At 45.5% G+C, this 15,689-nt stretch overlaps 2 protein-coding genes across 5 annotated transcripts; one reads left to right on the top strand and one right to left on the bottom strand.

Moving 5' to 3' along the window:
- Positions 1-2,418: 2,418 nt before the first annotated feature.
- Positions 2,419-12,596, bottom strand: LOC106588056 (mucin-17). 3 transcript variants are annotated; one of them, XM_045706422.1, is made up of 13 exons: positions 12,356-12,596; positions 11,376-11,974; positions 11,085-11,220; positions 10,405-10,636; positions 9,951-10,313; positions 9,529-9,644; positions 9,261-9,377; positions 8,984-9,098; positions 8,639-8,748; positions 8,392-8,531; positions 4,281-5,989; positions 4,082-4,183; positions 2,419-3,900 (listed from the first exon to the last, which is right to left on the bottom strand). In XM_045706422.1, the coding sequence occupies exons 2-13, from the start codon at positions 11,447-11,449 to the stop codon at positions 3,233-3,235; spliced, it is 3,882 nt and encodes a 1,293-aa protein (XP_045562378.1). In that variant the 5' UTR covers positions 11,450-11,974; positions 12,356-12,596; the 3' UTR covers positions 2,419-3,232. The 3 variants fall into 3 exon arrangements, with proteins under 3 accessions (XP_045562378.1, XP_045562379.1, XP_045562381.1); XM_045706423.1 differs by lacking the exon at positions 12,356-12,596 and having other exon boundaries at positions 11,376-11,492; positions 11,659-12,009; XM_045706425.1 differs by lacking the exon at positions 12,356-12,596 and having other exon boundaries at positions 10,405-10,630; positions 11,376-12,009.
- On the top strand, positions 12,528-15,472 carry LOC106588082 (group XIIB secretory phospholipase A2-like protein). 2 transcript variants are annotated; one of them, XM_014176750.2, is made up of 4 exons: positions 12,528-12,807; positions 13,762-13,850; positions 14,570-14,735; positions 15,084-15,472. In XM_014176750.2, the coding sequence occupies exons 1-4, from the start codon at positions 12,549-12,551 to the stop codon at positions 15,200-15,202; spliced, it is 633 nt and encodes a 210-aa protein (XP_014032225.1). In that variant the 5' UTR covers positions 12,528-12,548; the 3' UTR covers positions 15,203-15,472. The 2 variants fall into 2 exon arrangements, with proteins under 2 accessions (XP_014032225.1, XP_014032226.1); XM_014176751.2 differs by having other exon boundaries at positions 13,762-13,838.
- The last annotated feature ends 217 nt before the right edge of the window (positions 15,473-15,689 follow it).

Consider the following 15,689-nt stretch of genomic DNA (forward strand, 5'->3'; position numbering starts at 1 on the left):
TCTGAAGTGCATACAGTACAGAAACTCTGCTGGTTCAGCCTTAGAAGCCTAATGCCCGATGCATACGAGTTTTGTTATAACAGATGTCTATGCCGCATTTTCCGTTCCTGACACGTGCTTTGCTTTTCAACTAGCTAAAAGCTAGCTACTTGGAGTGTGTGTTAAATGTTTAACGCATGAAGTACACAGAACGCACCGCAGCCTAGTGCGGCTCACCCCAAAATAGCGTTGCGGACTGCTCCTTTGACAATTAATGACTTCTGCCGGAATGCAAAGAGTTTGATGCATCTGGTGGACTTAAGGCATAAAGTTTGGGTCTCCTATTACAATTGTGAATAACAGCAGAGCATTTTCTGGAGAAGGAGCCACAATACAATCATGTTGACATGATTTTCAGTGTGCTTCCATGACTGATTTCACATTAGTCTCCCAGTGATCATAGGGGGGAAAAAAATCAGCTCAAAGAATTGCCATGTCTTCAAGCGGATTACTCATTTACCTAGCTCTTATCAATTTATACATTACAGTGGATGGAGAACGCTGTTATTTCTATTATTAACAACAAAAAAATCTATTATATGCTTTTCCCACTAAAAACCGGCAGGTTCGCTCGACCTTATACAAGATTCCTCACGCGTAAAGATGGTGGAATTAAGTCAAGGTCAAATACAACTTATCTTTAGACACACGTCCACGACCTGTTGGGGCTACGGGTTAGCAATGAACCCCGAGACGGGATTGCTAACAAGGCTGGAAATTCAAAACATCAAAAATCTAATCATTTCAATTTCTCAAACAATCAACTATTTTACACCATTTAAAAGATAAACATCTCCTTAATCTAACCACATTGTTCCATTTTCAAAGAGGCATTACGGCAAAAGCATAAAATTAGATTATGTTAGGACAGTACATAGCCACAAAAGTACAAACATCCATTTTTAATGAAAGGTCAGGCGTCACCAAAAGCAGAAACCAGCTAAAATTATGCACCAACCTTTGACAATCTCCATCAGATGACACTCCTAGGACATTATGTTATACAATACATGCATTTTTTGTTTCATCAAGTTCATATTTATATCCAAAAACAGCATTTTACAGTAGCGGTGAAATTCAGATTTTTTTCTTCTCTGAAATGCTTCCGGTGAACAACGTTACAATTTACAAAATTACTATTCGAAAACATTGGTAAATTATAATATTGTCATTCAAATAATTATTGTTTAACATTTCGTAAATGCTACTGTATTGCCAGATTTCATAATAACTTTACTGGGAAATCACAAGTTGCAATAAACCGGGGTGCTGTGCTAAGAACAATAGGCTAGGCTATACAGTTAGCACCATCTTGTAACCAGCTAATATCAATAATACTATCGTCAATAATCCCTTACCTTTGATTATCTTCATCCATTGGCACTTCCAGGAATCCCAGGTCCACTACAAATGTGGTTTCTTTTGACAAAGTTCATAATTGATGTCCAAATAACTCCAAGTTGTTAGCGCTTCGGTGGCTACTAAAAAGTAGCGCGGGGGGGGGGTGGGAAGTCACGGCGAAAAGTTACAAAAGTTTTTAAAAAAATAATCTATTTACGTTCGTTCAAACACGTCAAACGTTGTTTAGCATCAATCTTTAGAGCCATTTTTAACGTGAAACATCAGTAATGTTTCAACCCGACCTCTCCTGTGTCTAGAAAAACGTTTTTGAAAAGTGTCTCGCGTCACATGATTAATGGAAGTGACAACATCCCAGGGAGGTCAACTTCCCTGCATTCTAATTCGATCTCTGTTCATCATAGACGCTTCAAACAACTTTATAAAGATCGCTGACATCTAGTGGAAGCCGTAGGAGTTGCGAAATGAATCCTTTCTCACTGTGGTATCTATTAAACAATGACCCCAAAAAAATTGTACAGCCACAAAATTCTTTTTTTCTCTCAGGTTCTCTCAGGTTTTTGCCTGCCATATGAGTTTTGTTATACTTAGACACCATTCAAACAGTTTTAGAAAATTCAGAGTGTTTTCTATCCAAATCTGGTAATAATATGCATATCCTAGCTTCTGAGTTGGTGTAGGTGGCAGTTAAAAAAGAGCACATTTTTTTCAAAATTCTCAATACTGCCCCCTAGCCCCAACAGGTTAATGTCTTACATCTCCACTCCGAACAAATAGCAGGTGAATAACCTGCTGTTCTCATGCTTAAGTTATAGGTCAGAATATGCATAGAGAGAGCGCATTAAAGGGAATTAAGTTTGAGTTACGTGCGCTTAACTTGGGTCGGAATCGTCCCCATAGAGAATAACTGCTAAATACATTTAGTCCGACCTGACCACAGAACCAGGAAAATCACTCAATGTGATTACGTCTGAAAGGCTTTTTCAAAAAAGTGGGTAATTAATTTCTCACACTGGGGCATTGGGTGTTGCATAACTTTGTTTATGAAATAAGTAGCAATTGCTTTTTATTAACTCAGGTTCCCTTTACCTAATATTAGGTTTTGGTTGAAGATCTGAAAACATTCAGTATAAAAAAATATGCAAAAGTAGAGGAAATTAGAAAGGGTTGACAAATACTTTTTCACAGCACTGTACCTTACTATAAGAAAAGAGAAGCACTACATGCAGAGCAGAACTGGTGCGGCATTAGTTGAAATAATGACCTTTACCACACGGGAATAAGAATCAGTTGAGTAATAACACTCCATTGTTCACTCATCGAATAACAGGAAATGTAGTCGGCAGGAGTGGAGGAAGAGAGAAAGGGTAAGTTGTCACTAGTTTACTGGCTAATTGTTCCAATAGGTAACTTTCTGCTTTAATAAAAATTAAATAAAATGTCATTCGTTTTTTTAACCTTAAAAATGTACATGATTGATGATTTAGTCTGTAAAAAACATCAACATGCTTCATCTAAGAAAATCCCAAAACAATTCTCACCGAGACAGACTAGGCTGACAATTCATCAGTAACATTAGCTGTTGCTAAGTAAAGATATCAATGGGAGTAACACTTTTTATCAAATGGAGTTGAGGGTTTTGAGTGCGCGCGCATAACTGGTGTCCTGCATTTTACACAATCATTTTTTGCAATGAATTGCTGTTCTGATCTGTTAGCGGGAAAATACACTAGAGCAAAAGTGGTCATATGAAGGACAAGTGTTTGTGTAAGTCTTTAGGTGCGTAGTCCATTGACCGACAGTGCATACAATATGAGCCATAGTCCAAATGCAGTTACTGTCCGAAGGGAGATGATGTGGGGTCAAAAGTCTTAAAAAGGTCTTTCAGTGTTTTATTGTCACCCACGTTGCCACTTTTGCACCTCATTTGTCCAGACAGTCTCTTTGGTTGTACATCAGTGTTACGTTGAGTGATCCGTACCATCGCTTGGATTGGTAGGTTGTGAACGCCGGGGGTATCCACCTGGACCTGTCTCCTACCTGAATTCCTGGAGGGAATGAGATGCTCTCCTGCAGCCTCCTGAGAGTTGGAGTCCTGTGGGGAAGGCTGTGGCCCGAGCCCTGCAGGGCTGGACAGTCCAACAGCAGGACCTGATGTTCTCTCAGCAGAGCGGGAGGCCAGAGGGACAGACGGCTGGTGATGGAGTGAGAGGGGAGGAAGAGGGGCAAGGTCTTCAAAGGACCACACCACGTCTTGGGCAAAGGTGGACCGTGGCAGGGTGATATCAGCCTGGCGATGGTGGCGAGGGTCACCGAGTGGCACGTACGGCATTAACGGTTCTAATGGAATCACCAACAGCTCATCTCTCAGAACGCACTCCTCCGGCTCCTCTCGCTCACTCTCCAGCTCATCAACCTCCACCTCCTGGCTCTGCCTCTGCTGTCCTGTGGAAGTAGATCCTCTGGTGATTTCGTCTTCACTGGAACACAGGCCATCACCTCCTGAAAGGGGTCACAACAGGTCTGACACACATCCAACGGTAATGGAGACAATCCTTAATATATTTTGATACACACTAAGACCCAAAACATTCTAATAGTTCAGCCAGAAGTAGGTGAGAAAATAAGAATAAAAAAATTAAGGACAAATGCACTACTTCTAGCATGATGTGTCTGACTATACCTGGATCTCTGCAGCTGTTACTGATTTCCTGCTCCCCTTCCTGGCGACATGGGCTCAGGCGTAGGAAGAGGGTCCTCAGAACAGAATGGGTTGTGGATGGCTCTGGAGGCCATGAAGTGGTGATGAAATGTCAATAATATAGTTGCATTTCCCGCAAAGGGACATTTAAAGTATTGTATTGAGTAAAGCAGGGCCTTACCAGTGAGTGGTGTTGGGTCTGGCTCCTCCTGTTTAGGCTTGACTATGGGGGGATACAGCCGGGTCTGTGTTGGAGGGTCAGGGAGGGTTGTCTGGCTGATGGGGCCTGCAAAGAGGCTTCGAAAGGGTTTTCCCACTGGCTTCTGAGTCTCAAGCATAGCCTCAAGTGAATGAGAAGTGACATTTCTAGGGGAATCTGGTTGGGTCTGTGTTAGATGGCCTGAAGTAAAGGTCTGTGTGAGGGGGCCGGCAAAGAGGCTACGGAATGGATTTTCCATGGACTTCTGGGACTCACTGACAGCCTCAACTGAGGATGTCCGGCTCTTGCAGACTGGAAGAGGCTCAGAAAACCGAATGGGGTCTGGAGGACCAAATGCAGTGCTGGGGGGATTTGGTCGGGTCTGTCTGGGAGGGTGGTTAGTGGATGTCTGGCTGATGGGGCCTGCAAAGAAGCTACTGAAGGGTTTTTCCATGGGCTTTTTAGAAGCTGGTGCCTTACGACCTGGGGAGTTTAGGGACTGTGAGGGAGGGTCGGGAGTGGTCTGGCTGATGGTTCCTGCAAAAAGGCTGCAGAAGGGGTTTTCCACAGGCTTATAGGTCTCAAGCACAGCCGTAACAGAATACGAAGCCGGCCTTTTACAGCCTGCAGGAGGAGCAGAGTCTGAAGGACCAAATGTAGCGCTAGAGGAATCTGCTTGATCCTGTGTGGGAGGTTGGGGAGAGGTCTGGCTGATGGGGCCTGCAAACAGGCTGCTGAAGGATGGTTTTAAAGGTTTAGGAGATCCAAGCACAACTTTAGCTGAATAATAAGCCGGCCTCTTATAGACTGAAGGAGGATCAGGGGGCCTAATGGAGTCTGGAGGATTTAATGTAGTGCTAGGACGATCTAGTTGGGTCTGTATATCAGGGTGGCGAGAGGACTGGGTGATGGGGCCTGCAACGAGGCTGCGGAAGGGGTTTTCCACAGGCTTGTGGGACTTTAGAACAGCCTTAACTGAATAAGAAGCTGGTCTCTTACAGCCTGGGGTGTTGATGGGAGAATTAGCAGAGTTCTGTATGAGAGGTGTAGTGGAGGTCTGGCTGATCGGTCCTGCAAAGAGACTGCAAAAGGTTTTTTTCACCGGCTTCTGGGCCACAGAGAAAGCCTCAACTGAATAAGAAGCCTGCCTCTTATTCAGACGAGGACGAGACAAACTAATGAGGTCTGGAGAAATGAATGTAGTGCTGGGGGAATCTGATTGGATCTCTGTTGGGAGTGTGAAGGTCTGGGTGATGGATCCTGAAAATTTGCTGCAGGAGGGTTTTTCTACAGGCTTCTGGAATCCAAGCACAGCTTCGACTGAATAAGGAACATTTCTCTTGCCGCATGTAGAGTTTAGGGGTGGATCAGGAGGGTGGATAGAGTCTGGAGGAACTAATGTAGTTGTGAGGGGATCAGGTTGGGTCTGTGAGGTCTGGCTGATAGAGGCTGCAAAGAAGCTGTGGAAGGGTTTTTCCAGGGGCCTATGGGACCCAAGCACAGCCTCAACTGAATAAGAAACCGGTTCCTTAAAGCCAGGGGCGCTTTGGGGAGGATCAGGAGACCGAATGGACTCTGTAGGAGGGGCAATTTCCTTCTCCACGACCTCAGCTGACACTTCATTCTGACATACGGGGGTACTTTCCTCAGCATGTGGCTCAGAGGGGCATGAGCTGTTGTAAAAGTTTGGCCTGAAATCCAGACAAATGTAGCCAATCAATAAAACACTAGTGAATAACTTTAAATTTACTATCAACAGTGTAAAATGTAAAGCTCAACCACATACTATGCTAATACACTCCTGCGGTGTGGGGGTCTTACTATTCTGACACTACTGCGGTGTGGGGGTCTTACTATTCTGACACACTCGTGCGGTGTGGGGCCTTACTATTCTGACACACTCGTGCGGTGTGGGGCCTTACTATTCTAACACACTCGTGCGGTGTGGGGCCTTACTATTCTGACACACTCGTGCGGTGTGGGGCCTTACTATTCTAACACACTCGTGCGGTGTGGGGCCTTACTATTCTAACACACTCGTGCGGTGTGGGGCCTTACTATTCTAACACACTCGTGCGGTGTGGGGCCTTACTATTCTAACACACTCGTGCGGTGTGGGGCCTTACTATTCTGACACACTCGTGCGGTGTGGGGCCTTACTATTCTAACACACTGCGTGCGGTGTGGGGCCTTACTATTCTAACACACTCGTGCGGTGTGGGGCCTTACTATTCTAACACACTCGTGCGGTGTGGGGCCTTACTATTCTGACACACTCGTGCGGTGTGGGGCCTTACTATTCTGACACACTCGTGCGGTGTGGGGCCTTACTATTCTGACACACTCGTGCGGTGTGGGGCCTTACTATTCTAACACACTCGTGCGGTGTGGGGCCTTACTATTCTAACACACTCGTGCGGTGTGGGGCCTTACTATTCTAACACACTCGTGCGGTGTGGGGCCTTACTATTCTAACACACTCGTGCGGTGTGGGGCCTTACTATTCTAACACACTGCGTGCGGTGTGGGGCCTTACTATTCTAACACACTCGTGCGGTGTGGGGCCTTACTATTCTAACACACTCGTGCGGTGTGGGGCCTTACTATTCTAACACACTGCAAGTGCGGTGTGGGGCCTTACTATTCTAACACACTCGTGCGGTGTGGGGCCTTACTATTCTAACACACTCGTGCGGTGTGGGGCCTTACTATTCTAACACACTCGTGCGGTGTGGGGCCTTACTATTCTAACACACTGCGTGCGGTGTGGGGCCTTACTATTCTAACACACTCGTGCGGTGTGGGGCCTTACTATTCTAACACACTCGTGCGGTGTGGGGCCTTACTATTCTAACACACTCGTGCGGTGTGGGGCCTTACTATTCTAACACACTCGTGCGGTGTGGGGCCTTACTATTCTAACACACTCGTGCGGTGTGGGGCCTTACTATTCTAACACACTCGTGCGGTGTGGGGCCTTACTATTCTAACACACTCGTGCGGTGTGGGGCCTTACTATTCTAACACACTCGTGCGGTGTGGGGCCTTACTATTCTAACACACTCGTGCGGTGTGGGGCCTTACTATTCTAACACACTCGTGCGGTGTGGGGCCTTACTATTCTAACACACTCGTGCGGTGTGGGGCCTTACTATTCTAACACACTCGTGCGGTGTGGGGCCTTACTATTCTAACACACTCGTGCGGTGTGGGGCCTTACTATTCTAACACACTCCTGCGGTGTGGGGCCTTACTATTCTAACACACTCGTGCGGTGTGGGGCCTTACTATTCTAACACACTCGTGCGGTGTGGGGCCTTACTATTCTAACACACTCCCTGCGGTGTGGGGCCTTACTATTCTAACACACTCCTGCGGTGTGGGGCCTTACTATTCTAACACACTCCCTGCGGTGTGGGGCCTTACTATTCTAACACACTCCTGCGGTGTGGGGCCTTACTATTCTAACACACTCCTGCGGTGTGGGGCCTTACTATTCTAACACACTCGTGCGGTGTGGGGCCTTACTATTCTAACACACTCCTGCGGTGTGGGGCCTTACTATTCTAACACACTCCTGCGGTGTGGGGCCTTACTATTCTAACACACTCCTGCGGTGTGGGGCCTTACTATTCTAACACACTCCTGCGGTGTGGGGCCTTACTATTCTAACACACTACTGCGGTGTGGGGCCTTACTATTCTAACACACTACTGTGGTGTGGGGCCTTACTATTCTAACACACTACTGTGGTGTGGGGGGGCTTACTATTCTAATACTGTGGTGTGGGGGGGCTTACTATTCTAATACTGTGGTGTGGGGGGGCTTACTATTCTAATACTGTGGTGTGGGGGGGCTTACTATTCTAATACTGTGGTGTGGGGGGGCTTACTATTCTAATCCACTACTGTGGAGTGTGGGCTAGTAAGGACAGTAAAACAAGACATTCTCCTTTGTGGGTACATTTCTCAGGACTATAAGCTTAGGGTTTAGGTTTAAAATTAGGATTAAGGGTTAGGGGAAATGAATGGAAATACATTTTATGTCCCCACAAGGACAGTAAAAGAAACGTGCGCGCACTCGCGTTCTTAACCTTAGGGGATTCAGGAATATATCAATGACAGGCTTTGTCTCCTCAGCGGTCGCCGACTCCGTTGTGGCCACTGGCTCCTCTGTGTGGATTGGCTTGTCCTTTTTAGCCAGTTCCTCAATTTCCTTGTCCCTCTTCAATGCCTGCATAGGAGAAATAAGCCCTAGTTAGTAGATAATGGTAACAGGGAGCAACAATATGTCAGTGTGTAAGGGCAGGAGTGTCATCTCAGGGTAAGACAGTTACTGACTGCCTCCAGTAGCTGTTTGGTGAGCTCAGTCAGGGGTTCATGGGAAAACCTGCACTGGTCTCCTTGGTAGCACTTTTCGTAAGTATGGAAGAACTTGCAGGGGAAACTCTGTGGGTACTTGGTCAAGGAAAGAAAGCAAAAACATCTGCATCTACCCCTATGGCAGCCATTTTGTTGTTAATGCACTATCCGCTATGGGCCGTTAAGTTATTTTTAGACGTTTTTCACAAAATATAACAAGGGGTAGAAGGACAGATACACAAGGAAACAGTATAAAAACAGTACAGTCATTTCCCCCTCACCCACCACACAAGGGACATTTACAATAAGCAGAGAAAAGGATATTGTGCATGTATATGCAGCTCTCTCCTTTCGAACAGGATCCCTGGACGTAGAATTTACACACTTCGTTGATCGAGTAGTTGACGTCCAGAGCATGTTCTAGCTGGCAGTCATCACCCTGCAAACAAAATAAGTTGTCGGGGTCAGGCCACTGACAGTATATACTGTAAAAGATAACATTAACATACCTGACTCATTTGAATATACTGGGTTTAGGTTCAATTTGTCAAGTGCCCATTAATATTGTTACAATTTCTAATCATAAAATATAGAAACCTGCCTTGATGCACTTTCCCCTGAGGAAATGTCGACAGATTAACCTTCCGTCAATCTCCAAAGCATTCTGGTCTTTGAATTCCTTTGTCATGTTCTTCTTCCCCTTTCCTGTCAAAGTTTCCTGGAAGAGGTTGGAATCAGCTGTGAAAATGTACATAAGACTGAAATCACTGACTTGGGTTACTTAGCTGTAACCGAGCACGTCATAAAGCTACAAATGACATTTCTATGGATATCGACAAGGAAGTTTGCATGATTTCATTTTGAATTACCAGTGTTAAACGTCCATCATCTGGGAACTGTCGTCCACCACTAAGTGACCGGTCAGTGCCTCTCTTGTCACAGCCCCGACCTCTATTGCTCCACTCTCCACTCCTGTTGGAACCACCTCCACCCCTAACTCCACCCCTGTTGGAACCACCTCCACCCCTGTTGGAACCACCTCCACCCCTGTTGGAACCACCTCCACCCCTGTTGGAACCACCTCCACCCCTGTTGGAACCACCTCCACCCCTGTTGGAACCACCTCCACCCCTGTTGGAACCACCTCCACCCCTGTTGGAACCACCTCCACCCCTGTTGGAACCACCTCCACCCCTGTTGGAACCACCTCCACCCCTGTTGGAACCACCTCCACCCCTGTTGGAACCACCTCCACCCCTGTTGGAACCACCTCCACCCCTGTTGGAACCACCTCCACCCCTAACTCCACCCCTGTTGGAACCACCTCCACCCCTGTTGGAACCACCTCCACCCCTGTTGGAACCACCTCCACCCCTGTTGGAACCACCTCCACCCCTGTTGGAACCACCTCCACCCCTGTTGGAACCACCTCCACCCCTGTTGGAACCACCTCCACCCCTGTTGGAGAAGACTCTGGGCTGGTTAGTTCCGTGTCCACCCATTCCGGTAAAATCCCCACCCCTCCTGGCAGAGTTTCCCCCTCTGCCTCTGGCCTGGTTGTCAAGTCTCTGCTGCTGAGGCTCCCATCGCAGCTTCTTCTGCTCCTGTCCTTTCTTCTTGTTTACACCTTGAACATCCTTGTTCTGATCAGGATCTGTGGAAACAGTTAAATGAAATAAAAATCATACACACCTTTTAAAGTCAATACATTGCTAATAGTAAAGGGTTAATCCATAAAAACACACCCTTGGCTTCTCCGGACCTCCTGTTCTTCCAACCCAACTTCTCTGTAGCATGATCTGGGTATGCACCCTCCTTGCTGTCACTGTAGAAGTCCAGTTCTCTACTGAAGTCAAAGCTTGGTTGCTCGAAATCACACTTCACCATGTTGTAGTCTTGGGCCACAGAGTCAAAGTCTTTATAAGATTGTGGTGGGCATTTATGAAGCTTACTTTTCTTGGCCTGGCCACACTGCTCCTGCAGAAAAACACAAAAAGGGTAACGTCACAACAAAATCAAAAGGGGCAACACCAAATGGTAACGGTTTGCGGCCTATTTCTATACTAACTTTATAATCTACAGTAGGGCTTGCCGACACCGTTCCTGGAGAACTTCCGTCCTGTAGGTTGTCACCCCAACCCTAATATGGCGCACCTCAATCTAATAATTAGCCGATTGATGAACTGAACCAGATCAGTTACAACTGGGATTGGAGCAAAAACCTACAGGAGAGTAGCTCTCCAGGAACAGGGTTGGAGAGGCCTGATCTACAGGTATGTGGTGTGCAATTCGCCTAGTGGTATAAAGCACGGCACAAACGCAAGATAAGCCTAACTAACATAGGCCTATGTCAATGTTTAGCAAAAAAAAAATCTCCATTGTGAATTGGCCTACTCAGCATCTGCTTAGTACATGACAAGTTCACCTGTTGGTCCCCCTTTTTCCTCTTCCTGGGGCCACTCTGCTGACCCCTTTGCAATGGCCACTTTCTGGACTGGGCATCCCTTCCGTCCTCCTTCTCCAGTTTAACTGGTTCCAGTTGCCTTTCATCCCTTTGAAATCTGCGAAAAATGGAAGAAACAATCAATTCTAAGTTGGCTATGTACTCCAATTCAAAGCTGAAATACTTGACTAAGTTAGTTAGCTTGTTAAATTAATTCAGCATAGTAGAAGAGAGAGAGTAGAAGTAATTACTATTTGTGTTATAGTAGCTTACCTCTTCATCGGCTCACAAGGCGCCGTGTCATATTCTTTGTTTGGAAGACTTGAAAAAAGGCTGGTGAATGCCATGTCGCTGACCTGCAATGTTGTGTTGGGTAGGCCTACTCCTCTCCTCAAAATAGAAAAGAGTGGTTTTCATTCATGACCACTACAAAATGTGTCTAGGTCATAGTTACATACTGCAGTAGCTAAGCCAGGTAACTTGCTAACGGCTTTAAAAAAAAGTAGCTGGCAAACTGTCGAGGTTATAGCTAAATAATGTAGTGCTAAATGCTCACTTCAGACAACGTTGCACGTGCGTGTTGGTCGTGCACCCGCACCACTCAATCTTGACGCTCGCGCACTTCACTTGCAAACGGTTTGTCTTAGGTGAGCGAACAGCACAAACACGTTTTGGATGTTTCCATGATAACTACTCCCAAAATATAATTTCCACTACGAAAGCCAGTGCTATCACCAGACAAACAGCTCACCAGAGAAAGACATGACGTTTTCCCTGCTTACTTCCGAGCACGTGTGCACTACGTCGCCGCCTACTTGTCCACTGCGTTCCTTCAGAAGTAGTACTGATCGAAGGGCACGCTCTACAGCACACTAGAACATGTTGAGAGATAAATTATCAGTAGTATTCATGACACAATTAGGTCTCTGGGCCAAGCTTTGCCAATGTTATCTTTGAATTTGTTTAATAAGTCATGTGTAGTAATGCAGTGCATTGATTATTTTTCTACCATAATTTGTAAGAAAACTGAATAGTCAACAAGTGTGAAGTACAATTAGTTGACTGTTTCATGCCATAATCACCAGTCTATTGATATAGTCAAAATTGGTGACAGAACATCAGTCTTTATAGGATCATAGTCAAAACACTGAGACCAATATGATTACAACGAAATACATTAACATTACAAACAGATAAATATAGCACACCTTGGGCACCTTTAAAACATAAATACAATCTAGATAGGAGCTGACCTTCGTTCCTCCACAGTGGAGGCTGTCCCGGTGTCTATCTCAAAGTCCAGGTCTGGGGGCCGGTTGACGTGACAGAGTGAGTTGTCTCGTTCCCTGTCTCTCTGTGTTTGTGCTTCTCTCATTCCTCCAGCTGAACTCTGTGGATCGTCAACGCTGTGTCCCTAGCTGCCCCTCCGCTTCTCTGAACCACAATATGACACACTGGGCCTCCCTTGCTCTCCTTCTGGTTTTGAGCCTCTCCATCCAGGGGACCCTCTCCCAGGACGCTGAGGAACCTGCACCAGTGGACCCAAGCCCGGCGGCCCCTGTCGACCCCTCCCAGGCAGAGGATGAGGACGAGTGGGGACTGAACTCCGTGAGGGGAAGCTTTGAAGCCGTCAATGGATACTTTGACTCCGTGCTGGAGCTTATGGGCGGACGCGATGGAGTGTGCCAGTACCGCTGTCGATATGGTAAGAACATGACCAACTCCTCTGGCTAGCCTATCATACATGTATCATATGCGTGGCATGCCAACGATAGTAAGAGGAGTTAGCTAAACAAGCCCACCTAGATCTAGACCAGGCTAGTGATTAGTTAGCCGAGATATTCTGTTTTGTACAGACCGCTTCCATGTGATCCTAAATTCAAATTGTGTAACGATTATCCGGGCAGGTAGAGATCCATTATAGATTAGCGAGATGGTACCCAATGGAGATAAACATGGACATTAAGATTTTCTGAAGTCTTAACACATCCTCATGTTAAAGCCATTTAAACTCTTAAATGCAAGAACACCATATAACTGATTAGGGAGAGCTTATACTAGGAATCCCTTTGACATTACTAATAACCTTTATCACCTCACATCTGATAATGCACATTAGTCAGTGGACTATGAGCAAGAAGAGATAGCTGGCAGAGGTGTCATGAGGTAAAGTGTGAAATACTCAGCGATTCACAGCTAGGCTGTAGTCTTCACTTTTGATATCACATGTCCATGGACTTTACCTGTATTGACCACGGACTCTGTTTTGGTTACCACCATTGATGAACTGAAAATCTTCTCCAACAACGTCTGTTGTCTGACATACAACTTATGGACATCCAACCTCCCACTGGGCACACACTGGTTGAATCAACATTGTTTCCACATCATTTCAATGAAATTACGTTGAACCAATGTGGATTAGACTTTGAATTGACGTCTGTGCCCAGTGGGCTCCCTTTTCTGGGTTGATCAATCAAGTGTGGATGGCAAACAAGGTTGGGTTCAGTTCCATTTCAAGTCAATTCAGTCAATTTATCAAGTAAACTGAAATTCTAGTTCCTACTTTCCTCATTGGATTTTAAAAGAATTTAAAATGTACTTGTGGCATTTCTTGAATTGAAGGGAACTGATGTCTCTAACATTCTTTCTACCTCAGGTAAAGCTGCTCTTCCTCGCCCTGACTACCAGATGCCAGAGCCTAACGGATGCAGCGCCTACTTCCTAGGCCTTCCGGTACCCAATAGTGTATGCATATGTAGATGATTGGATACTCACGCACACCCACACATTAATGCTTGGTGAAACATTTCCACAATCAAGTATTTTTCGACTTGTACATTGGTCATACAACTCCAATAATATACAGATTGAAGAGTATGCATACACTGAGTGTACAAAACATTAGGAACACATGCTCCTTCAACGACAGACTGACCAGGTGAAAGCTATGATCCCTTATTGATGTCACTTGTTAAATCCACTTCAATCAGTGTAGATGAAGGGGAGGAGACAGGTTAAAGTAGGATTTTTAAGCCTTGAGACAAGTGAGATATGGATTGTGTATGTGTGCCATTCAGAGGATGAATGGGCAAGACAAAATATTTAAGTGCCTTTGAACAGGGTATGGTAGTAGGTGCCTGGCACACCGTTTTGAGTGTGTCAAGAACTGCAATGTTGCTGGGTTTGTAAACGGTCAACCGTTTCCTGTGTGTATCAAGAATAGTCCACCACCCAAAGGACATCCAGCCAACTTGAGCATTGGAGTCATCATGGGCCAGCATCCCTGTGGAACGCTTTTGACACCTTGTAGAGTCCATGCCCGACAAATGGAGGCTGTTCTGAGGGCAAAAGTTGGTGCAACTCAATATTAGGAAAGTGTTCCTAATGTTTTGTACACTCAGTGTATAACACCATTATAGCACACCGCACACACACACTCACCACCCATGTCCTGTTCTATCAAGGTTGATCTGGGTATCCCTGCCATGACTAAGTGCTGCAATCAGCTGGACATGTGTTACGACACCTGCGGCTCCAACAAGTACCGCTGCGACTCCAAGTTCCGCTGGTGTCTCCACAGCATCTGCTCTGACCTCAAGAAGAGCCTGGGCTTCATGTCAAAGGTTGAAGGTCAGTCAACCTGATGCAGTGTACATGGAAAGTTCCACAGTCTGAAAAGTGTATAAGCCATCAAGCCCTTGATTCCTCTGTTCCTCAACTCCCTCTCAAAGTCCATTGCAGGAGGCTCCAACGTCCCTCCCCTCAAACTTTCTCCAATGAACTTTGAGGGGATGCAAGGAATTAAGTAAAATTCTAAGATTTGACAGCTTGTACACTTTTCATAGAGCCACAGATTTCACCTACAGCCCTATACCTGAACTTCATTGCACTTTCATCAGGCCTATTGATATTTTGTTCCAAGATGTTTCAATAGGCCAGTAATTAACTCTCATCCCCATGTCCCTCTTTACCTTCTAGCCTGTGAGACGGTAGCAGACACCCTGTTCAACACAGTCTGGACTCTGGGCTGCAGGCCCTACATGAACAGCCAGAGGGAAGCCTGCCTCTGTGAAGGAGAGGAGAGGGATGAGCTTTAAATTAGACATACACACACACTCACGTATGCATGCATGCACACGCACATACAGACAGCTCTCCTATTCACCAAGTAATATGGGATGATACGTCACTCCAAATGACTGCCGGAGATGCGACTCGATTAGGGTTTTTTCAAAAGACTCCTATTTTGGCTATTTGTGTAATTTATTTGGTGTTTTACTTGGTTTTGTTTAACAGAACAAGTGCTGTATATTTGCAACAACTGTTGGGTTATTTTTTAAATCTACAAAAAAAGATGTACTACAATACAATCTTGTATTTGTCTTCTTGAGTTGTGGAAAATATGAGAATGCCATGTGCTTCAGACTGCATCTCTTCCTGAAAACAGGGGAACACAGAATGCACACAAATCTAAAGTTCAAACTATACACCAACTATACAAATATACTGTACATGAATTTACAAAGATGAATGCCAGACATTATCTTCTATTAAATTCAAATGTGTTTTATATCTCGCCATAAC

The sequence above is a fragment of the Salmo salar genome, chromosome ssa02 (assembly GCF_905237065.1).
Source record: "Salmo salar chromosome ssa02, Ssal_v3.1, whole genome shotgun sequence".
NCBI classification, from domain to species: domain Eukaryota; kingdom Metazoa; phylum Chordata; class Actinopteri; order Salmoniformes; family Salmonidae; genus Salmo; species Salmo salar.